At 41.6% G+C, this 25,401-nt stretch overlaps 1 protein-coding gene and 1 pseudogene across 1 annotated transcript in view; one reads left to right on the top strand and one right to left on the bottom strand.

Moving 5' to 3' along the window:
- The window catches only part of PGK1 (phosphoglycerate kinase 1), a 28,790-nt gene extending 21,558 nt beyond the window's left edge, over positions 1–7,232 (bottom strand). The window contains exon 1 of the mRNA XM_037821566.1: positions 7,043–7,232. Within this exon, the coding sequence (XP_037677494.1) occupies positions 7,043–7,107 (65 nt within the window). The 5' untranslated portion in view covers positions 7,108–7,232. The remainder of the gene's footprint in view (positions 1–7,042) is intronic.
- A 2,268-nt stretch (positions 7,233–9,500) lies between these two features.
- On the top strand, positions 9,501–11,986 carry LOC119522231 (annotated as a pseudogene).
- Positions 11,987–25,401: the final 13,415 nt, after the last annotated feature.

Here is a 25,401-nt window from a genome sequence, read left to right as displayed (position 1 = left end):
GAGTAGAAAAACGGGGGCAAAAAAAAAAGGCACCCAGTGTTCTTTCTTACTTTAATTGTTCTTTTTCACTTTAATTTTTATTATTATTATTTTTGCGTGTGTGGTAATGAAAATGTTCAAAAATTAATTCTGGTGATGAACGCACAACTATATAATGGTACTGTGAACAACTGACTGTACACTTTGTATGACTGCATGGTGTGTGACTATATCTCAATAAAAAAAGAATGTACAAAATTAATTTGAAAAAATAAACCTAATTAAAAAAAAGCTCATAAGAAATAAAAAAAAAAAATGGTGCTGGGAAAACTGGATATCCCTATGCAAAAGAATGAAGGCAGACACCCCCCCACCCCCCGCCACTTCACATATACAGAAAATCAACTCAAAATGGATCAAAGACCTAAATATAAGAACTCAAACTATAAAATCCCTATATGAAAACATTGGGGAGTAGCTTCAGGACCTGTGTTAGGCAGGGATTTCTTAGACTTTACACCAAAAGTACAAATGCATGGGCAACAAAAGAAAAAACATAAATGAGACCTGATCAAAATTAGAAACTTGTGTGCATCAAAGGACTTCATCATGAAAGTAACAAGACAACCTACAGAACAGGAGAAAATATTTGGAAACCACATATCTAATAAGTCTTTAATACCCAGAATATATAAAGAAATCCTACAACTGAACAACAAAAAGACAAATAAAGAAATGCGCAAAAGACTTGAACAGACATTTCTCCAAAGATATACAAATGGCCAGTAAGCACATGAAAGGATGCGCAACATCAGTAGCCATTAGGGAAATGCAAAGCAAAACCACAATGCAAATCAAATCAAAACCACATTTCACACCCACTAGAATGGCTATTTAAAAAATGACAAATAACATGTTTTGGAGAGGATGTAGAGAAATAGGAACACTCATTCATTGTTGGTGGGAATGTAAAATGGTGCAGCCCCTGTGGAAAACATTCGGCAGTTCTTCAGAAAGTTAAGTATAGAATTACCATATGACCCAGCAATCCCACTTCAGGTATATAGTCAAAAGAATTGAAAGCCAGTACTTGAACAGATATTTGCACACCAATGTTCTTAGTGGCAATATTCACAATTGCAAAAAGATGGAAACAACCCAAGCATCCATTAACAAATGAATGGATAAGCAAAATGAAATATATACATACAATGGAATATTATGCAGTGTGAAAAGGAACAAAATTCTGATACATGTGACAACATGAATGAACCTTGAAGACATCATGTAGAGTGAAGTAAGCCTGATACAAAATGATATTGTTTGATCTCACTGATGAAATAATTAGAATAAGGATATTCAGAGTCAGAAATTAGAATACAGGTTACCAGGGCCTAGGGTATGGATAGGGAAAGGGGAGTTAATGCTTAATTGTTATAGAATTTCTGTTTGTGATGAAGGAAAAGCTTTGGTAATGGTGGTGATGGTAGCACAACATTGGGAGTGTAATTAACAGCACTGAATTGTAAATTTGAATGTGGGTTGAAAAGGGAAATTTTAAGTTGTATATATGTTAAGAGAATAAAAATTTTTTAAAAACCAGAGAACTATACAATACAAACAGTGAGACCTAATGTAAATTAGGACTATAGTTAATAGTACAATCATAGTAATATTGTCTCATCAATTTTAACAATGGTACCACATTAATGCAAGATGTTAAAAGGGTGGGTAGATGGGAACTCTATTTTCTGCATGATTCTTCTGAAAACCTAAAATTTCACTAATAAAAAGAATTTGATTAAAAAAAGAAAGGAAAAAATTGAACTGGAAAAAATAAAACACACAAAGGAATATCATTCTTTTTGGAGAAAGCCTGGGGCCTTGAGATTAGAAAGAAACCCAGTGTCCAGTAACAAATTCACACAATACCCTTCAAGCAAAATATAGACAATAAAAATAAGTTAGCCTGACAGGAAAGATTGGGGCATATGACCCTGTCCAAATTACAACCAATTCAAAGGGAAGTAATCAAGTTGACACAAGCAAGTAACTTACTAAAGTCTTTCATTTCTTACCCAACAGATTACAGCTTTACCATTTTTAAGAACCAGTAATTCCTTCCCTATTTCTCTGAAACCCTTGGAACCTCAGCATACTTCAATCTGATTAAAGGTAGCTATTTTTAAGGCCTAAGTTTTGCATGCCAAGATAATCATCTCTAACTGATATTTTCTCATCTGTAGAATGGAAATAATAGTATCTACCTCATAGTTATTGTGAGAATGAGATTAATTTATAAAGTCCTTGGAAGACTACCTGGCACACAGTAAGTTCCATATAAGTGTTAGCTTTTACTAAATACGTTGCCTCTCCAAAATAAAATTTTGTGATTCAAAGGTAGATCTACAAGTATTAAAAATATCTAGCACCAATCACAAAGGGCATATGGGAAGATATGACCTCATGAAGAATACTGCTGCTCTGTAGCAAAATGTTAAATTTGGTGGATCTGGGTGGTTGGTATATGTTAGAGTTCTCAGAGTTCTTGGTATACCTTTGTTTTTTTTGTTTTGTTGTTTTTTGTTTTTGTTATCATTGCAACTGTTCGGTAAGTTTGAAATTATTTCAAAATAATAAGTTTTAAGAAGAAAAAAAGCCAGACTGCTACTGTCCTTGATCATAAAGTTCCATCTTTCCTGTCATCTTCACTAGTCCTTCCTCTCATTAAAGGTGAGGCCTGGCAGACACAAAAACCTACAAACCTATAAAGAAAATATCACCAAACATCCTATCTTCCTAGGCCAGCTTCCAATCTACTTGGCTGAAGAGCAGTCATTTCAAGGTGGATTGAAGGAAAAAAAATCTGTATCTAAACATTTTAATTAAAGAAGGTCTTCAAAAATAAACGCAGTACACCTCGGAAGACGTGCTCTACAACAGGAAGTTTCAGGCCACTTACTTCTGGTTCTAAGCATCTTTAAATATACTGAACAAGGCCTTTGCCAGTCTTAAACTGCATTCCAAAGAAGACAGAATATCCCATTACCATGTGTCATTTTCCCACATGCAGCTTCCCAGAAGGCCCATGATCAAAAAGGCTAATGGCAAGAGGGTGAACACAAGCCACCTTATGCAGAGCTGCTCCCTACCCCCAATCTCTCTTACAGAATGGAATTTCTTTGGACAGAAATATTCAAGAACCGCCTCATATATCCAAGCTGCCATAGCTTCAGTTTACCAAGAAAACGGGATTGTACTCTTCTCTGATTACCTCTGGATTACTTTCCCTCATCACCTCCTAGACTCTCAATAGCTCTGCTTTTAGCTTCTCTGTGAGATCTACACCACAAGAACTTCTCTTGCCCACACATTCCACCTTTTCCACTTTTATCTCAAATCCATATACCTTCCTTTTCCACTACCCTGAAATACTCCTGAGCTCTGTCTCAGGCACAATATCAGATATCACTATACACCTATCAAAATGGCTAAAATAAAGAATAATGACAACACTAAATGCTGGCAAGGATGCAGAGAAACTGATCACTCATACATTGCTGGTGGGAATGTAAAATGGTACAGCCACTTTGGAAAACAGCCTGGCAATTCCTTAAAGGGTTAAACACAGACTTACCATACAGTCCTGCAAATCCACTCCTAGGTGTTTACCCAAAAGAAATGAAAGCATATGCCCACACCAAAAGTAGTACACGAATGTTCACAGCAGCTTTACTTGTAATAGCCAAAACCTGAAAACCCAAATGAAATGTCCTTCCATGGGTGAATGGTTAAACAAACTGTGGTAGATTCATGTCACAGAATACAACTCAGCAATTAAAAAAAGAATGAATTACTGATACATGTAACAACTGGAATGAATCTCAAGGGAATTATGCCAATCCCAAAAGGTTACATGCATAATATATGATTCCATTTATATAACATTTTTTAAATGACAAAATTTTAGAAACAGAGGACAGATTAGTAGCTGCCAAGGATTAGGGACCAAGAGGAGGGAGGACTAAGGAAAGGGAGTACAGCTATAAAAGGGTTGCATGAGGGAGATCTTTGTGGTGATAGAACAGTTCTCTATGTTGATTGTAGTGGTAGTTACACAAATCTACACGTGTGATAAAATGGCACACAACTGTACATACACACTGTGCCAATATCAATTTCCTGGTTTTGTATTGTGCTACAGTTATGTAAGATGTATCTATTGGGGAAAATTGGGTAAATGGTACACAGGATCTTTCTGCACTATCTTTGCAACCTCCTGTGAATCCATAATTATTTCAAAATAAAGAGTTTTTAAAAAAACATTGATTTCATTGGAATAAGAATAGTGAGTCTCTAGCACCTGAAATCTCAGGAGTCCTGGCCCAGTTCCATTAAAAGCTCCCTCAGGAGCCCCGGCCACCACTGCGCTTCACTGTCCCTGAGTGGGAAATAGGGGTATTATGCTTGTCTGACAGATTTTTTTTCTCTACTCTTGGTTTTTCCTCTTTGTTTCTTTCCAGTACATCAAGACTTAACAGGTTACAACAAGTTAGAGTGAAGTTAAAAAAAAAAGGGGGGGGGGGGTGTTGGAGGTGGGAAGGAATAAGCAAAAGGGAAGTGCTTTACAAGTCAGTAAAGTGGTATGACTTGGCAACCTGTGAGAGGATGAAAGGAAATGACATGGCAAAAATAAGAAGGAAGTTTACTTAAAGGGCTGTAAAATCAACTGGAGTCCTAAAAAAACAGAGGTGGAACCTAGCAATTAACCATTCAGAGGTTTCTGGCTATCTAAAGTTCCCTCAACAAATCAGTCACTTTTCCTTGGCAATGAAAACCAGGGGACCAGAAAACTCAGCTAACATCAGAGTTCTCTTTTACAGGACAGAGGAGGCAAGCGAAGCAGCCACTACTCAGGAAGCCCAAATTCTGAAAGCACTGCAAACCACCACCACATAAGGGCACTGAAACAAAAAGGAATTAAGCAAACAACACATGGCTACCTAGGCTCTTCCAAAAGGTAGTCCTATAATGTGACTCTGTCCAAAAGACATATATTAATAATAAAGAAACAAAGTAATATCCTGTCCTCAGCCCAAGTAAATAGAATTTATCCACAGATTACAATTACTGATTGCAACCTTCGGCAAAGTGTCTATTTTCAACCTGTCCTTGGTCACTATGTCCATATATTTAGAGGATCTGGTTGGTTGCCAGGAGACTCAAGTCCTAGTCTTGGCTCTGCCACCAACTTGCCAGTTCAGTGACCTTGGACCGGTCATTTTCCATCAGCAAAAGAGGATTAGCCAATCATCAAGGCTCAGCATTAATCTTTATTAAAGAAACATTGACAGAAAGATAGTTCATGGTATTAGGTCCAGAGGACCCGTCCCCAGCCTAGTTAATTCCTCAAGCCAGTTTCCCTAAAGAGGAAGAGAAAAAGGCCAAGACTGTGATTATAAAGTGACCAGCATGATGTGATGCCCCATCTGTCTTTCAGCTGGTGCATAAAACTAGAAAGGTCAGAAGTGACTTTTGAGCATAGTGGTGATGGGAGTAAATAATTAAAGCCTGAGAGCTGGTTGCATGCCATTGTCCACTTGGTCCTTTGTTTTTCATAGGGCCCACCCCCTTCCTTCAGGCCAGAAGGGGCCTTTATCTAATACTAGGATGGCTCTGATTCCTACCTTGTCCAGATTTCAAAGGCCCATGTCATTTGGGAAAATGTAGACACTGCGTGTTTCTCCATGGCCATAGCAAGGCAGAGAAGGCCAACTGTGACCTAATATTGGCCATAATGAAATTATAGGCAAGCAGAGAGCTACATGCACACTTAAGGTGCACATACAGTTCTCTAACTCATATGTGCCCTAATATGTTTAAGGCTAGGGTCAAGGGAGATCCCTTACTGCCTTATCTGACTGTTAATATCCAAAAGATGCCCTCACTTGAACCTGCCCAAATTGGGAAAGGGGCTGGATCACATCACTCACATTCTTGCCCATCAATCAATCACTTCCCCAAAAGGACAAGACTGCACTGCACTGTACAGGCACTTATGTCCCCACTGCGCCCAAATCAATGCCCTTGGATCCTGAAAAGCTATACTAACAGTCAAGTCCATCAGTTACATATCTAACTGTCCTCCTGAATTTTGTTCCTGGCATGCACTCATGTACCACATATAACTACATATACACCATACTAGTAATTCTGGCAGAAAAGGGCAAAGCCATGTTTGGTAATTGACCAGGGCTTCACATGTGCAGAGTAGGCCACCCCAAAGTGCACGGAGAGCCAACCCCACTTCTAATACACTGTTTTTTTGACCCCAGGGGGGTTGGGGGGGTGAGAATAGAGGACAGTAAGATTGAGCAGCCACACCCTGCTCTACCACTACCCAGCATGTGTCACAATCCTGATGCAACCATGGCCTGGAGTCCAACAATATGGTTGGTAGTGCAGCAGAGGCCTGTTACATAAGGTCTGCCAGGGCATCCACCGGCGTGCCCTGCCCCACCTCACCCATTCCACCCCAACTCTTTGGGGGGGGGGGGGGTTCTACTCCTGAACATTTATATCAACATCCTCCAGGAAGGACTTCCTTTTGTGAAGGGACTGTTGAAATGCAGGCCACTGAAATGTGAGAAACAAAATATCAACCGAATGACCTCTCAAGGTCCCTTCCTTGGGGCCTAGGATTTTGTACCATAATCATTAGGTCCCAGCTTGCCGACTGGGAGCTGCAAGCGACAGAACTGCATTTCGGGAATAGGAAAGAGGGCAAAATGGGTCCCGGCAATCTGAGTTCTTCTTCAATAGGATCCCAACCTCAAAGGGCGACTATGGTTCTCTTTCTGGGATAGGGGAAATGCGACTAGCAGCAGGCAAACCCTAGCACAGCCTCAGCCACAACGTTGGGCAGCCTCACCCTGCAAGCCTAGGACCCCTGGGGCTGAGCCGTAGACTAAAGCAACTTTGGGTACACAGGCAACTAACTCTGCCCAGCCAGGAGAGGCTGCGACAGACCCCCAAGGGCGCGCACGCAGGCATGCAGCATTACCTCATGACGACCCGCTTCCCCTTCACGTCCAGTTTGTCCAGCGTCAGCTTGTTGGAAAGAGACATCTTGAAAAAACAGCGGGGGCGAGTGGCTCGGCTCAGGGGGCAACGAAAGCGGCCGTTATGCACTCACCACGCGAGCAGAGTATGGAGCACAGCACGCGAACCAGGAAATTGCAGTGCCTCCTGACGCTCCTCCTTTGGCTCCGCCCTTTCCTGGCCCATAAAAGAGCAGCCACCATTGGACAGGAAGCAAAGGGATCGGAGCCTTGCGATTGCTTTGAGGCAATGTCTGTCTGGTGGGACTGGTGAGACGTGCACTTTCCAATAGTCACGTCCCGCACGCATCAAGCCGCAGGGAACCCTCGTGACTAGAGGCGGGTGCGGAGAGGCGGAGCCGCGGAGACTGCAGGTGGGAGAAAAGGGGCGGGGTGGTGTGGTGATACGGACTTGGACAGAGTATGTGAGCCAGAAGGCAGCAGCCTCCGCGGTATTCCTGGAGTCTCGTCTAGAGCTGCTGCAGGGCCGCGCAAAATGACTTTCAGTGCAGAAAAAGAAGCAGAACACCGCCTTAAGGAAAATCGCCATGCCCCACCCCATGGAATTCCCGGCAGCCCTACCAAGAGCAGTGCAAATGCCACCTCCTTTTGGAAACCCTCCTTTTGGAAACCCTCCCTGGTTCCCCAGCTCACCAACATGGAATTCTTTCTCCTGTTGCATTGCTACGTGATCTTACTTAATGGAGACCTCACAAAAGTCGAGAAAGGCCCATATACCCTCTGCTCCCCATCTTTTTTAAAAATAAAAAATACAATAAAACTTTTCTAGTTATTACCAAATCAAATGCTAATGGCAGACACATATAGATCCCTCTGTCTCTATTAACTAATTTAATGCTTCCCAAACCCGGAAATAGGTACTGTCATCCTCCTTTTACAGAGGAGGTAACTGATGCACAAAGAAGTTTAGTGACCTGTTCAGGGTCTCAGTGCTTGTAAGTGGTAGATTCAAACTGAGGTAATGTGATCTACAATCCATACACTTAACTACTATACTCAACTGCCTTTTAAGATGTAGGAAAACATTAATTCATAATGCTCTGTTATTGAGACACAAGTATGATAATGAGATGTAAGTTTAAAGTTATAAGATAAACATCAGTTTCTTTTAATTCTCTTGCTGTATCTTATGGGAAACCTCATTGGGAACTAATTCTTTAGAGTTACTTACAAATGAATCTACATTTGAGGCCCAAATGGGCCTCCTGGCCTCCCCATTGTCAGCTCTGCATACACGTCCAAATATTTAGACCTTACTTCATTCTGCTTGGTTCCTGTGGTAGTGGAAAGTAATACCTTCTGGATAAGATAGAATAACAATGTATTAATTTTTTAATCAGGGGAAATGTTATTTTAAAAATTAGTAACTAAGGGTGTCAGCAAGGAAACCAGAGCAAGCATACAATATGATAGTCTGGATTTAACAATAGTTGCCAATTACTGAGCACTTACTGTATGTCACTGTGCTGACATACATGACTCATTTACTCCTCACAATAGCTTTGTGAAGTAAGTACTATTATCTCTGTTTTACAGATGAGAACATTGAAGCTCAGAAAGATAAGGAAGCTTTATACACTACAGACCTAAAGGATAAATGGTAGTTAGTCAAGCAGCAGCAAAGATGCAAAGATCCTAAGTTGAAAAGGAGCCTGGGACAACTCCCAAAAAAACAGTGTTGCTGGAAAATAGAGTGAGGGGAAAAGAGATCTGAAATCTTGCTGGTGAGGCAAGGTAAGCAGAGACCAGATCCTTTAGGCCTTATAACCATTTTTAAAGATTTTATTTTTTGTCCTAAGAGCCACGGGAAGCCATTTGTTGCAGTCACTGTTGCCTACCAACAGTCATTCCCCACCTTCCCTGCTTACAGAAACCTGATTTGATTATTAGACCAGTGACAAGTGCTCAGGCAAGGTAGAACCCATCTCCCAGCCCCAAGGAATGTATCATGAGTGACCTAAACTAACCATTGTAATCTCATTTTCCCTTTGTCATGAATTGGTCTAGAAATGGGCATTGATCGGTTTGGGCCAATGAGATGTAAAGGGATGTCTGCTGACACTTTCTAGGAAAGACTCTCAGATAAAAGAGAAAACAAATAAATGAACAAGGCTTTTTGTTCCTTTGCCCCTTACCAGCTACCTTCTTGCTTGGGATGCTGTCCTGGAAGAACATTATGTTTGGAGTTTGTGGTGGTTTTAAAAATATGTCCACAAATTATTTGATATGCTTCTTTTCAAAATAGGCAACCTAGGAGGGCACACTCACCACCAGGGCTGTTCCTTCCTCTGCCCCTTCCCTCTGGCAGAAGGAATGAATTATGAGTGACCTAACCATTGTAATCCCATTCCCCTTTGTCATGAATTGATCTAGGAATGGGTATTGGCCCAGTTTGGGCCAATGGCTTTTGGCATCACCATTGACTTTGATACAGTGAACAAGACCTCTCACACTGCAACTCTGAGGGACAGAGATTCCACACGGCAGATAAGAGCAAAGGTCTGTGAACTGCCCAGTGTAGTCCGCGATCTGGCCAGTGGCAGCATCATGTGGGCCGATGTGGAGGCCAGATATCCTGTTTGAAGGGCAAGAGACTGGTAAAAAAGAGGCCATCGAGAAATGAAGACAATTTGGAGTCTTTTACCACTTGTGCTAATAAAAAATAATTCTTATCATGTCCACTTTCAAAAAAAAAAAAACAGCACTGTGATTGCACCCAGGAACTGTATTTTTATCCTCAGTGGCTGCCTGATTTTCCCTTCCGATCTAAACCCTCACAATTAAAGTTGAAGGAATTCTGAACAACAACAAAAAAGCTACTGGCTTTTTTTCCTTTTAACCCTGTGTTCCCCAACCCTCTTTAATTTGCTAAATTTGCAGTTTGCTAATTCTTCTCCTTTCTCCTCCTTACTTTTTTTTTTTTCACTTTTATTGAGATTGTTCAGATACCATACAATTATCCAAAGATCCAAAGTGTACAATCGCTTGCCCCTGAGTACCCTCATACAGCTGTGCATCCATCACACTTAATTTTTGTTCAATTTTTAGAAACTTTTCATTACTCCAGACAAGAAATAAAGTGAAAGATGAAAAAAGGAAAAAAAGAAAAGGAAACTCTAATCCTCCCCTATCCCTAACCAACCCCCCTCAATTGTTGACTCATAGTATTGATATAGTACATTTGTTGCTGTTTATGAAAAAATGTTGAAATACTACTAACTGTAGTATATAGTTTGTAATAGGTATATAGTTCTTCCCTATATGCCCCTCTATTATTAACTTCTAATTGTATTGTCATACATTTGTTCTGGTTCATGGAAGCGACTTCTAGTATTTGTACAGTTGATCATGGACATTGCCCACCATAGGATTCAGTTTTATACATTCCCATCTTTTGACCTCCAACTTTCCTTCTGGTGACATATATGACTCTGAGCTTCCCCTTTCCACCTCATTCACACACCATTCGGCGCTGTTAGTTATTCTCACATCATTTCCAAACATTTAAGTTCATCCTAGTTGAACATTCTGCTCATACTAAGCAACCACTCCCCATTCTTAAGCCTCGTCCTATATCTTGGTACCTTATATTTCATGTCTATGAGTTTACATATTATAATTAATTCCTATCAGTGAGACCCTGCAATAATTGTCCTTATGTGTCTGGCTTATTTCACTCAGTATATTTCCCTCGAGGTTTTGTCATCAACCCATTTTTTTTTTAATATGGTTTTGTTCACTCACCATACATTCCATCCCAAGTAAATAATCGATGGTTCTCTGCATGGTCATACATTTATGTGTTCACCACCTTCACCACTATCTATATAAGGGCATCTACATTTCTTCCACAAGGCAGGAGGGAGAGTCAAAGAAGGTAGAGAGGCAAAAGAAAGAGGAAAAAAAAAATGACAGCTAGGAAGCAGCAAAAGGAAAAATAACCTTAAATCAAAGTAGAATAAAGAATCAGACAATACCACTAATGTCAAGTGTCTAACATGCCTCCCCTCTCCTCCTTACTTTTGTTGCTCCCTTACCCCTATACCAAAATCTAGTTACATTCAATTATGTATTAGTGGAGCCCTAACCCTAACCTCTGCCTCGTCCCCTCTTTCACCCCCCCCACCCCCCATCCCCTATCCCTTTACTTTGCTTTCCAAGGAACTCTTTTTTACAATAGGGGGAGGAATTTTTTAAATTGCATTTGCGAAGTTCGCCTCTGGGCGGGCGAAAAGGAGAGGGAGGGAATGGGGAGCAGGGGAGCAGGGGAGCAGGCCCCGCCCCTACAGCCCTTTACAAAGAAAAATCTAGGTCGGGGGAGAGGAGCAGGAAGTGGAGGTGGGAGGGCTACCGCCCAACTAGCAGAGCCACGGTTGGACGTTGGACGGCTGCGGTTTCCGGTTTCTTCAAGCTTCCCTCCCCGCCTCCCTGCCACCACGCCGCCTACTGGTCGGAGGTAAACTGCTCCCGGCCCGGGGCCCCCGTAGCAGCTTCAGGACCTGGTGGAACGCCTACATCAACCTCATCACGGATGGGACCTGTCAGGACGCTACCTTTGTGAGCTATAAGGCCTCGCCCTCCGTCTGGGCCGCCATCTCCTAGAAAATCTTAGTCAACATCCCGCCAGCTGAGAGTAGTGTCCTGGTTGGCAAAGACCCATCAAGTTTTTCCGTGAATAGGCTGACACTTGAGAGGCCAGAAATGTTCTGTGATAGAGGCTCATTGGCAGAGAATTTCTCATGGATCTTCTTCATACCTTCAACTTCACTGTCGCCATGACTGCCAATACGCCAGTCCTGCTAATGAGCAAAGAAGGTGTCCACGGTGGTTTGATCAATAAGAAATGTTATGAAATGGCCTCCCCCCTGCGGTGTTCCCAGTACTGACCACGTCTTTACCTTCACCCCCGCCACTCCCCAGTGCTTTTGCACCCCACCCTTTCTGATACACACACATACTCTTTTTATTTTGGGGGCCATTACCCCACATCGGTTATTGCTGTCAAAACCACAGGGAGTGGGGTCCAGGGCAGGTGGAAAGACTGAAAAGACACCTCCTCCTACCCATGCCCCTCCTATGTGTGATTGAAATACTTTTTTGTTTGGGTTTTTAATTTTTTTTATGAATAAAAAAGATTCTACTAAAAAGAAAAAGTGCACCCTAGTACTCCTCCCCTAAGTATGGGTTGTACTTAGTGACTCATTTCTGATGAGTAGAATGTGGCAAAATTAACTATGGGAGATTTCCAAAACTAGGCCAAAAAAAGGGATCATGGGTTCCTCCTTGCACTCTCTCTTGGATCATTCACTCTGTGGGAAGCCAGCTTCCCTATAATGAGAATGCTCAAACAATTCTATGGAAAGTCCCATGTACTGAGGAACTAAGGTCTCCTGTCAACAGCCTGCCAATAACGGAGGCCTCCTGCCAATAGCAATGTGAGTTAGCCATCTTGAAAGTGGATCCAACCTTAGTCAAGCCTTCAGATGCCTGTAACCCTGGCCAACATCTTGACTGCAATCTCAGAGAGACTCTGAGCTAGAACCACCCAGCTTAGCTGTTTCCAACTGTGACATAATGTTTGTTGTATTGAATTGCTAATTTGGGGAGTATTTGTTACTCAGCAATAGATAGCTAATTCAAATTTCCAGCAATAATTTTACCATGATAAAGGTAAATAATCACCAACACATTAAGGATGGCAGAGTGGAACTATAGAACAAGCCTGGGTCCTAGATGACATAGGGATCTACTGATTTACCCAACCTTAGCACTATCCTACCACCCAATTTCTTGTCATGTGAGATTAACAAATCCTATAATTTAAGCCAGATTTCATTGACTACACTGTTGTTTGCAGCCGAAAACACCCTGCTACCCAACTGAAGGGATTAAAGCAAGGGAGTGGTATGGTCAATTTTACATTTTTAACAGTTTATTCATGGGGGACTTGCACTTCTGCTAATACAATAATTTTATTACCTTGGTAATTGGGACTAATTCTCCCATTAAGAAATAGTAGAAAATCTGGACAAAATTTTAAAAGCATCTGACTGAGGTATTAGAGAACTACCAAGATCAGTAAGAATTATGAAGCCTACATTCAAGGGGAAAATAAAACCAAGAAAAGTAAGCTGATATTTGGGGTTACTTTTCCCACAGGGCATCTGCCAATCCAGAAGAGGAAGCTGACAAGCTGAGAAGTTGAGCATACCTTTGGTCAGAATCATGGGGCTTGTGCTGGTTTGAAGCTGTTATGTACCCCAGAAAATGCCAAGTTCTTTTAATCCATTCACGTGGGTGCAGAACTATTGTGGGTGGGAACTTTTGATTAGGTTGTTTCAATGAGATGCGACCCACTCATTCAAGGTGGGTCTTAATCCTTTACTGGAGTCCTTTATGAGAATAAAAGATAGAAAAAAAACAAGAAAGCTCACACAGAAACACCTGGAGAGAGCTCAGAGAGAGGAACACCCAGAGAAGTTTGGAGAGAGTTTACAGATAAAAGCCCCCTGAGGAGCTGAGACAGCCACTGAAGCCAGAAGCTGAAATCAACAAGACTTGGTGCAAAGGACCAGCAGATGCCGGCCATGTGCCTTCCAATGTGACAGTGGGACTCCCTGTCTTCAGAGTCCAGGTATCATCCTGTTGATACCTTAATTAGGACATTTTCATGGCCTTAGAACTATACATTTTTAATGCAATTTTACTGAGATATATACACATACCATACAAACATCAAAGTGTACAATCCATTGTTCACAGTATCATCATATAGTTGTGCATTCATCAACACAGTCAATTTTGAACATTTTAATTACTCAAAAAAAATAAAAATAAAAATAAAAGTAAAAAAGAACACTCAAAACATCCCATACCCGTCCCCCCCCATTATTCATTTACTTTTTGTCCCCATTTTTCTACTAATCTGTCCATACACTGGATAAAGGGAGTGTGAGCCACAAGGTTTTCACAATCACACAGTCACACTGTATAAGCTACATAGTTATAGGATCGTCTTCAAGAATCAAAGACACTGCAATTCAGTTCAACAGTTTCAGGTATTTCCATATAGCTATTCTAATACACTAAAAACTAAAAGGGATATCTATATAATGCAAAAGAATAACCTCCGGAATGACCCCTCAACTCCATTTGAAATCTTTCAGCCACTGAAACTTTATTTTGTTTCATTTTTCCTCCCCCTTTTGGTCCAGAAGTCTTTCTCAATCCTACAATGCCAGGTCCAGGCTCATCCCTGGGAGTCATGTCCCATGTTGCCAGGAGGTTTACTCCCCTGGGAGTCATGTCACATGCCATACAATACATCCTAAGTAAACAATCAATGATTCCTGGTATAGTCACATAGTTATGCACTCACCACTGCAATCTATATGATGACATTTCCATTTCTTCTGTAAAGTGGAAGAGGAGGGAAAAAATGAAGAATAAAAAAATGAAAGATGGAAGAAAAAATAAAATAAAAGAAAACGAAAAGTTCAGACAACAGCAATAACACCAAGAATCCCATGCAACTCCCTTATATCCCCCTCTTATAGACATCTAGCTTTGGTATATTGCCTTTGTTATAATTAACAGAAGCATATTACAATGTTACTGTAAACTATTGATTGAATTTTCCCATATACCATCCAATTTTCAACACCTTGGAGTATTGACATTCATTTGTTCTCCCTCATGTAAAAAAATTCTTATGCTGTAAATTAAATTACCATCATTAACCACTCTAGGCTTCACTAAGTTATACAATCCCAGTCTTTATCTTCCATCTTTCATTCTGGTGTCATTCCTCTTTCAACCGTACTTACGCTCGTATTTAGCATATTTGTTTGAACATCTTTAATTAGTTGTTAATTAGTTGTTTCAACTCCTGTATCTCATTTGAAGTTAACTTTGTTCCTTTGACTGGGCCGTATCTTCATTTCGCCTAGTGTGACTCATAATTTTTGTTGTCTAGGCATCCAGTTTCCTTGATTACCCCAAATCAGATTTTCCCAGACCAGATGGGCCCCAGTCTCAGGAGGAGGGTTTAGTCCATATCAAGTTTCCCTGAGGATGAGACCCAGAAGATTATCAGTCTTAACTGTGAGTCCTCTAGACTCTGTGCTTTTCCTATCCTGCCCAACAGGTGGCACTTGTCAGCCCACCACTTCCTACCAGCATAAAGAGGTGCATGGCCTTTAATTCTCAGCAGGCCCTGTCCTGCCAGAGACCAAGAGTGAATCAGAAGCCAAATTTAAGCTGTTTCTGTTTTTTTTTCCCCAAGGCCCCGGGGTCTGAATTCTCTAAGGGAGCTCAGCCACTTGAGATGGGCCCCACCCCCCTTTTCTTAGGGTACATACACTCTTTAGGGAATTATCTTCTTCACTTGACTTCTTCCTTTGTCTCTCTGACTATCTTAACTCCACCCTTGTCTGAGTCAGTGCTGACAATCAAAAGTGCCTGAGGCTTTCTCTAATGAGCTACTTAGAATGAAAGAAAAAAACAAAAAAAAAGTTCACTTTTCAGAGCCAGTCCCCAGCCCCCAGTTTTGCCAGTCAAGAGCCAGAGTTGGTACCCAGTTCTATGTGCCCCTTTCCTTGGCACACAGCCCTTTTCCGGTATTCTGAGCTCAGCTAACTCCAAAATCCTCTGTTTTTGTTTACTTATTTTCCATCATCCCCACTTCCTTTTTGCCAGGAGAAACCCCAGGTTTCCTTTCCTGCTTGCTTCAGGTTTATCTGTGCTTGTAGCTTGTACTCAGTTGTCCAAATTTGTTAATTAAAACTGCAATTGGTATCAGGGAAATAGGATACTGAATATTTCCTCCTTCTGGGACCTGAGCTTGTTCTCATCTGGGAAGACCTGATTGGGGTGGCCAAGGAGGTCAGATGCCTAGACAACAGAAAACTATAACCTACACTAAGAAAAATGAAGTTATGGCCCAAAAGAACAAACTTACACTTCAACTGAGATACAGGAATTTAAACAACTAATGCTAAATCAATTCAAAAACTTTAGAGAAGATATGGCAAGAGAGATAAAGGCTATAAATAAAACACTGGGCATACATAAGGCAGAAACCAAAAGTTCAAAAAAAAAAAAAAAACAACTAGCAGAATTTATGGAAATGAAAGGCACAACACAACAGATGAAAGACACAATGGAAGCATACAACAGCAGATCTCAAGAGGCAGAAGAAGACACTTAGGAACTGGAGAACAAAACACCTGAAAGCCTATACACAAAAAACAGATAGAGAAAAGAATGGAAAAATATGAGCAACGTCTCCGGGAACCAAGGACAAAACAAAATACAAGAATGTAGGTATCATTGGTGTCCCAGAAGGAGAAGAGAAGGGAAAAGGGGCAGAAGCAATAATAGAGGAAATAATGAAAATTTCCCATCTCTTATGAAAGACATAAAACTACAGATCCAAGAAGTGTAGCGTACTCCAAACAGAATAGATCTGAATAGACCTACACCAAGACACTTAATAATCAGATTATCAAATGTCGAAGGCAAAGAGAGAATCCTGAAAGCAGCAAGAGAAAAGCAATCCATCACATACAAAGGAAGCTTGATAAGACTATGTGCCGATTTCTCAGCAGCAACCATGGAGGCAAGAAGGAAGTGGTGTGATATATTTAAGGTACTGAAAAAGAAAAACCACCAACCAAGAATCCTATATCCAGGAAAACTATCCTTCAAATATTAGGGAGAGTTCAAAATATTTTCTGACAAATAGACAATGAGAGACTTTGTGAACAAGACACCTGCCCTACAGGAAATACTAAAGGGAGCTCTACAGACTGATAGGAGAAGACAGGAGTGAGATGTTTGGAAAACAATTTTGGGTGATGGTAGCACAGCAATGTAAGTACACTGAACAAAGATAAGTATGAATACAGTTGAAAGAGGAAGGTTAGGAGCATGTGGGACACCAGAATAAAAGAGGAAAGATAAAGACTGGGACTGTATAACTCAATGAAACCTAGAGTGTTCAACAATTGTGATAAAATGTACAAATATGTTTTTTCACAAGGGAGAGCAAATGAATGTCAACCTTGCAAGGTGTTAAAAATAGGGAGGCATTGGGGGAAAAATACAATCAACGTAAACTAGAGACTATAATTAACAGAATCATTGTATCATGCTTCCTTTAATGTAACAAAGGCAATATACCAAGGTAAATGCAGATAAAAGGGGGGGCATAGGGGAGGGGTGTGAGACACTTGGCATTAGTGGTGTTGTCTGACTCCTTATTCTACTTTGATTTAAGGTTATCTGTCTTTTTGCTGCTTCCTAGCTGTCATGTTTTTTTTCCTCTTTCTTTTTCTTTTGCCTGTCTACCTTCTTTGACTCTTCCTCCTGCTTTGTGGAAAAAATGTAGATATCCTTATATAGATAGTGGTGAGGGTAGTGAACACATAAATATGTGACTATACAGGGAACCATCAATTGTTTACTTAGGATGGAATGTATGGCATGTGAACAAAACCATCTTTTAAAAAAACGGGTTGATGATGAAACCTTGAGGGCAATATACTGAGTGAAATAAGCCAGAATTATAAGGACAAATATTGCAGAGTCTCACTGATAGGAAGTAATTATAATATGTAAACCCATAGACATGAAATATAAGTTACCAAGATATAGAATGAGGCTAAAGAATGGGAAGCAGTTGCTTAGTATGAGCAGAATTTTCAACTAGGATGAACTTAAATGTTTGGAAATGAACAGAGCTGATGGTAGTATGTTGTGAGAATAACTAACAGTGCTGAATGGTGCATGAATTTGGTGGAAAGGGGAAGCTCAGAGCCATGTATGTCACCAGAAGGAAAGTTGGAGGTTAAAAGATGAGAATGTATAAAATTAAATCCTGTCGTGGGCAATGTCTGTGATTAACTGTACAAATATTAGAAATCTCTTTCATGAACCAGAACAAATGTATGACAATACAACTAAAAGTTAATAATAGAGGGGCATATAGGGGAAAATATATACCTATTGCAAGCTATATACTACAGTTAATAGTACTTCAATGTTCTTTCATAAACAGTAACAAATGTACTGTACCAATACTATGAGTCAAAAATGGGGGGGGTGGTTAGGGATATGGGAGGATTTGAGTTTCCTTCTTTTGTCTTTATTTCTTATCTGGAGTAATGAAAATGTTCTAAAAATTGAACAAAAATTAATTGTGGTGATGGGTGCACAGCTGTATGAGGGTACCGGGGGCAATTGATTGTACACTTTGGATCTTTGGATAATTGTATGGTATGTGAACAATCACAATAAAAAAAAGAAAGGAAAAAACTGCAATTGGAGCTTGGTTGAGTTACCTTCCCTTTATCCTGGTAGACACTGCTTCTTTTTCCCACAGGAGAGTGTTCCAACTCAGCCTGCCATGCCATTGGGGGAGGGGCACCAGCTCCTCAGTTTGGGGGCTTTACTAACAGCTCTATGCTGCAGTCTCGGCCCTTCCACCCATTCCAGACTGGTGTATAATGTGTGTCCAGTCACAGATGTCCTTCAAACCATTGTTCCAGACCTTTTACTAGTTGTTCATGGCTATTTACTATTTGCTATAGAGAACTAACTAAATTCCACACTTTCCTACACCACCATCTTGCCCTACTTTTATAGAACTGTAAATTTTAAGTTAATAAATCCCCATTGTAAAAGCCAACCCATTTCTAGTATATTGCATTCTGGCAGCTTTAGCAAACCAAAACAGGGCTAGTGAAAAATTGGAGGTCAGGGCCCACCAAGGAGAAGGGTCTCTGATAAACCCCATAACCTTTGGGTTACAGCTATAAAAGGCAACACTTTAGTAATAACAGTGAATAGGAAATAGATCAGCCACCTCAAGGACTGACATCAGCTTATTATCATCTCAGTACATGATTGCAGTAAAGTGATCTGAAATTTCTAATATCCCTAGGCTAGTAGCCTACTGGCCAGAAACAAATGTACATCCCTTCCAGAGGAAGAACATTATGGTGAGCCTCAAATTATCAGTATATTTTTCTTATACAATGTCTAGTATTCAAGTATAACAAACTGTGGCAAGGAAGATGTAAAACAATCTCATTCAGATGACATGCCTGTTACAACCCAGCTTAGTCCCCAGACCAAAGAACATGCCAGGCACGGAGTTAGACATGAGTGTAATAGGAGTTACTTATAGGAGATATGGTTACACGATGGCAGCTGGCTGGGAAAGATGAACGTTAGTGCTCTGCAAAAGCAGGGGCTGCCAGGGTGTGGTTTATAAGGGTTAGGACAAGGAGGTGTATGAGAACAGAGTTTCAGAGGGTCTTGGGACACAAGGGTGTGGAGATTTGTTATCAACAGTGATCAGGGGAGGGGAGTTTCAATTCTCCATTTACAATATATTTTTCCTCCCCTGGGGAGGTCTGATGACTTTTAAGGTCTGTCCAGGTCAAGTAGGTGGTTACGTGAAATCACTATGGAGGGGAGGGGACCCAGCCTGGGTCCCACAATCCACTCCCATGTAGTAGACTACATTGACCAGAGGACAGACATTGCATCCATAGAAAACAGAAAACTAGAAGTCTCCCCCTCACAGAGATAACAAATTCATAAAAAGATGCCACTATGGCCAAGAAAGGGAATTAAACCACTTAGACAATGGGTCTACTGATAATTGCTGAATTCTGCCAAGCCAGCAGGGTATCCCATGCAGAACAATTTGCAGAGATCAGAGTCCAAGGAAGGCTGGTAGTGCCTGAAGATGGCAAATCCGTGCAAACCTAACATTGGGTTCGATTGTGGGCATGAGTTACTGAAGCCCACTGTACAAAGGTGTTTGCTAGACAAAAAGAAAGATGTTTATGGGGAACAATAGAGGGCAATTCCTGCTTATCTACCAATGTACATGTTAGAATTTCATTAGTTGACCACAAGGTACAGGCAGAGGAACATTATGGGGAGGTTTTAAATATCAGATATTCTCCCTCTGAAAATCTTGAGAGATTTCTACCATGACATTAATTGTTAATCTGGGTGTAAGAAGGGTCCACAGAGTTATGTATAAGGTTACCATTGGAATAGGAGGCCCTGGGTTGGTGATAAAAATTTTAACAGGCATTTAGGTCTTATTACAGTATTTTGGGTAACTCCTATTCCCTAGGGATTTAGGATTCCTAACCAATGCAGCTGCATAGGCCAGTATCAAGGCCAATTGACTTTGTTTTCCCCATTTTGTATGTTCTGAGGTGCAGGCAGCAACAAATTATTACTCTTTCCCCCATTTGGGCTGTGAAGTGGCTGGCCCTTTAACTTGAATTCTCAATGCTTGCCTTGATCCAGCTGTTAGCATTTCAGTAGGAGGTGGGGCTGCAACTCTCCAGGTGGAGTTCAGGCAGGTTAGGGCCTGTGATGGTTAGGTTCATGTGTCAACTTGGCCAGGCAATAGTACCCAGCTGTTTGGTTAAGAAAGCACTAGCCTAACAATTGCTGTGAGGGCATTTGTGGCTGGTTAATAAACCAACAGGCTGGTTTGTTAAATTATCAGTCAATTGGCTGCAGCTGTAACTGATGACTCATGGAAGGGCGTGTCTTCTGCAATGAGAAAATGCAATTGGCTGGATTTGATCCAATTAATCAGTTGAAGACTTATAAGTGAGACAGATAGAGGACCTTCACTTCTTCTTAGCCGCCCAGCAAAGCATTTCCTGAGGAGTTCGTCAAAGTTGCCAGTTCATTTCCTGAGGAGTTCATTGAACACGTTCATTGAAGATCCCAGTTCATTTACTGAAGAGTTTGTCAAAGTTGCCAGTTCATTTCCTGAGAAGTTCATTGGACATCTTCCTTGGAGTTGACAGTTTGCTGACTGCCCTACAGAATTTGGAGTCGTGCATACCCACAGTTGTGTGAGTCGCTTTTATGAATTTTATAGTCATAGATACCTCTCATTGATTCTGTTTCCCTAGAGAACCCTACTAATACAACTTGGTACCAGGAGTGGTTCTTGAGAAACAGAATCTTAAAATGGGCTTTTACAATTTGTTTTCTACTCTGATTAGATTCAAAGGCACTTATGACTCTATTTCCAATAATCAAGAAGGCACTGACAGTCTATGGCATGAGTTGCAAAGGAGATACGCAAAATAGTACCGTTTGATTCTCCTAATCATACTCTTGTACGAAGCAAGGCCCCGGGTGACAGTGTTTTAGACACCTTCACAGAGTTTTGCAAAATTAAGAGGTATAGTGATGGCTGGCTGCTCTTGGATACATTGGATAAAGTTGTAAGAGAAAGGGATGAGCTAAAGGCTTCAAATTCAAAACTTAAATGCTGTATGACAGATGTAAAGGTTTCTATGTGTGCCCTGAAAGAAAATCTTATTTCCTGTGCCCACAGACTTGAGGTTTCTGAAAACCAGACACAGACTCTCATTGTGTGAGTAGCAGATTTACAACATAAACTAAAATCTCAACCTCTCAGGGTGTCTGCTGTTAAAGTAAAGGCATTGACTGGAAAAGAATGGGATCACAAAATTTGGGATGGGGACATATGGACTGATAATAATGGCAGTGAGGACATTGGAACCCTGGATTCTCTGAGTCATTGTCAGATTTACCTGTAGAGGGCTGTCCTGAGGAAACAGCATCCCCACCTCCAGTCTGCCCTAAGGAGCCTGCTATCCAACCACCACCTAAAGAGATTAACCTTTCAGGGCCTGCTAATCCTGTTTTAAGAGATGAAAATGCAACAGAATGTCCTGAGGTAAATGGCTTGAGGGATAATTCTAACTCTTTTCATGACCCACACCCACCACCAGTCTTTGCTTCAAGACCTATAACTAGACTAAAGTCCCAAAAGGCCCTGAAAGGTGAGGTACAAAGAGTGACCCATGAAGAAGTATGCTATACTCCAAAAGAACTGTATGAGTTTTCCAACTTATATGACAGAAATCAGGGGAATATGTGTGGGAATGGATACTAAGGGTGTGGAATAATGGTGGAAGGAATATAAGGTTGGATCAGGCTGAATTTACTGATATAGGCCCACTAAGAAGAGATTCTGCATTCAGTGTTGTAGCTCAAGCGGTTAGACAGGGCGTTAACAGTCTGTTTGGGTGGTTGGCTGAAACATGGATCAAAAGATGGCTGGCATTACTTGGAGGTTGAAATGCCAGAACTGCCCTGGTACAATGTGGAGGAGGGGATTCAAAGGCTTAGAGAGATTGGAATGTTAGAGTGGAAGACATGCTCACACACCCCTGGAATGTCCAGAGGACACACCTTTTACCAGGACTGTGAGGAATAAATTTGTGAGACTAGCTCCATCATCCCTGAGGAGCTCTGTAGTTGCCCTTCCGTGTAGGTCAGATATTACTGTAGGAACTGCTGTCACTGAGCTGGAATCCTTAAACACAATGGGGATAATCAGGTCCTGAGACTGCAGAAGCCAAGTGGCTGCAGTTAATCGCCACAGACAAGGTGGGCATGGCTACCATAATGGAAAACAGGCTCAAAGCAGCAATCAAAATAATATGACTCACAGAGACTTATGGCATAGGCTAGTGGATCATGGAGTACCAAGTAGTAAAATAGATTGGCAATCAACTAAATTCTTGTTTGAACTATATGGGCAGAAGAATTCTAGGTCATGTGAAGTCTCCCTTGAATTACAAAAACAGAGAGTCACAGCCCCTTAATCAATTCCCAGACTTGAGACAGTTTACAGATCCAGAGCCCCTTGAATGAAGGGAAGGCCAGATACCCTTGGGGAAGGACCCTGTTACAGTGCCAAAAATTTATACTGTTAATCTTCCTCCCAGCCTTCCTCAAGTGGACCTATGGCCTTTTACCATGGTAACTGTGCATTGGGGAAAAGGAAATGATCAGATATTTCGTGGATTACTAGACACCGGTTCAGAAGTGACATTAATTCCCGGAGACCCAAAATGTCACTCTGGTCCACCAGTCAGAGTTGGGGCTTATGGAGGTCAGGTGATTGATGGAGTTTTAGCTCAGGTCTGTCTCACAGTGAGTCCAGTGGGTCCCTGGACCCATTCTGTGGTTATTTCCCCAGTGCCGGAATGCATAATTGGAATAGACATACTCAGCAACTGGCAGAATCCTCACATTGGTTCCCTGACTTGTGGAGTGAGAGATATTATGGTGGGAAAGGCCAAGTGGAAGCCACTAGAACTGCCCCTGCCTAGCAAAATAGTAAACTAGAAGCAATACCGGATTCCTGGAGGGATTGCAAAGATTAATGCCACTCTTAAGAACTTGAAGGATGCAGGGGTGGTGATTCCCACCACATCCCCATTCAACTCTCATATTTGGCCTGTGCAGAAAACAGATGGGTCTTGGAGGATGACTGTGGATTATCATAAGCTTAACCAGGTGGTGACTCCAATTGCAGCTGCTGTTCCAGATGTGGTAACATTGCTTGAGCAAATCAACACATCCCCTGGTGCCTGGTATGCAGCTATTGATCTGGCAAATGCTTTTTTCTCAATTGCTGTTAGTCAGGACCACCAGAAACAGTTTGCATTCAGCCGGCAAGGTCAGCAGTTTACATTCACTGGGCTACCTCAGAGTTATAGCAACTCTCCAGCTCTATATCATAATATTGCCCACAGGGATCTTGATCATTTCTCCCTCCCACAAGACATCACACTGGTCCATTATATTGATGATACCATGTTGATTGGACCTAGTGAGCATGAAATAGCAACTACTTTAGATTTGTTGGTAAGGTATTTGTGTGGCAGAGGATGGGAGACAAATCCAACAAAAATACAGGGGACTTCCACCTCAGTAAAATTTCTAGGTATCCAGTGCTGTGGGGCCTGTTGAGATATTCCTTCTAAGGTGAAGGATAAGCTGTTGCATCTGGCCCCTCCTATGACCAAAAAAGAAAAGAAGCACAACACTTAGTTGGCCTCTTTGGATACTGGAGACAACATATTCCTCATTTAGGTGTGTTACTCTAGCCCATTTACCAAATGACCAGAAAAACTTCTAGTTTTGAGTGGTCCAGGCTGCCGTGCAAGCTGCTCTGCCACTTGGACCATATGATCCAGCTGACCCAATGGTGCTGGAAGTGTCAGTGACAAATATAGAGGCTGTTTGGAGCCTTTGGCAGGCTCCCAAAGGAGAATCACAATGCAGGCCCATAGGATTTTGCAGTAAAGCTTTACCGTCCTCTGCAGATAACTACTCTCCATTTGAGAAACAGCTGTTGGCCTGCTACTGGGCCTTAGTAGAGAAAGAATGCTTAACCATGTGCCACCAAGTTACCATGAGACCTGAGTTACCTATCATGAGCTGGGTGTTGTCTGACCCACCAAGCCATAAAGTTGGTCATGCACAGCAGCAATCCATCATAAAATGGAAATGGTATATACGAGATAGAGCTTGGGCAGGTCCTGAAGGTACAAGTAAATTACATGAGGAAGTGGCCCAAATGCACATGGCCCCCACTCCTTCCACCTTACCTTCTCTTTCCTATCCCACAGCTATGGCATCTTGGGGAGTTCCTTACAATCAGTTGACTGAGGAAGAGAAAACTCGGGCCTGGTTTACAGACGGTTCTGCACAATATGCAGTCACCACCCAAAAGTGGACAGTTGCATCACTGCAGCCCCTTTCTGGGATGTCCCTGAAGGACAGTGGTGAGGGGAAATCCTCCCAGTGGGCAGAATTTTGAGCAGTGCACCTGGTTGTTCACTTTGCTTGGAAGGAGAACTGGCCAGAGGTGTGTTTGTATACTGATTCACGGGCTGTTGCTAATGGTTTGGCTGGATGTTCAGGGACATGGAAGGAACATGATTGGAAGATTGGTGACAAAGAAGTCTGGGGAAGGGGTATGTGGTAGACCTTTCTGAGTGGGCAAAAAACATGAGATATTTGTGTCCCATGTGAATGCTCACCAGAAGGTGATTTCAGCAGAAGATTTTAATAACCAAGTGGATAAAATGACCTGTTTGGTGGATAACAATCAGCCTCTTTCCCCAGCAACTCCTGTCATTGCCCAATGGGCTCATGAACAAAGTGGTCATGGTGGTAGGGATGCAGGTTATGCATGGGCTCAGCAACATGGACTTCCACTCACCAAGGCTCACCTGGCCACAGCCACTGCTGAGTGTCCAATCTGTCAGCAGCAGAGACCCACACACTCAGTCCCCAATATGGCACCATTCCCTGAGGTGATAAGCCTGCTACCTGGCGGCTGGTTGATTACATTGGACCACTTCCATCGTGGAAGGGGCAGTGATTTGTTCTTAATGGAATAGACACATACTCCAGATATGGT

Source organism: Choloepus didactylus, chromosome X (assembly GCF_015220235.1).
Source record: "Choloepus didactylus isolate mChoDid1 chromosome X, mChoDid1.pri, whole genome shotgun sequence".
NCBI lineage: Eukaryota > Metazoa > Chordata > Mammalia > Pilosa > Megalonychidae > Choloepus > Choloepus didactylus.
The sequence above is the reverse complement of the archived record's forward strand: the minus strand, read 5'-3'. Positions and strand labels throughout refer to the sequence as shown.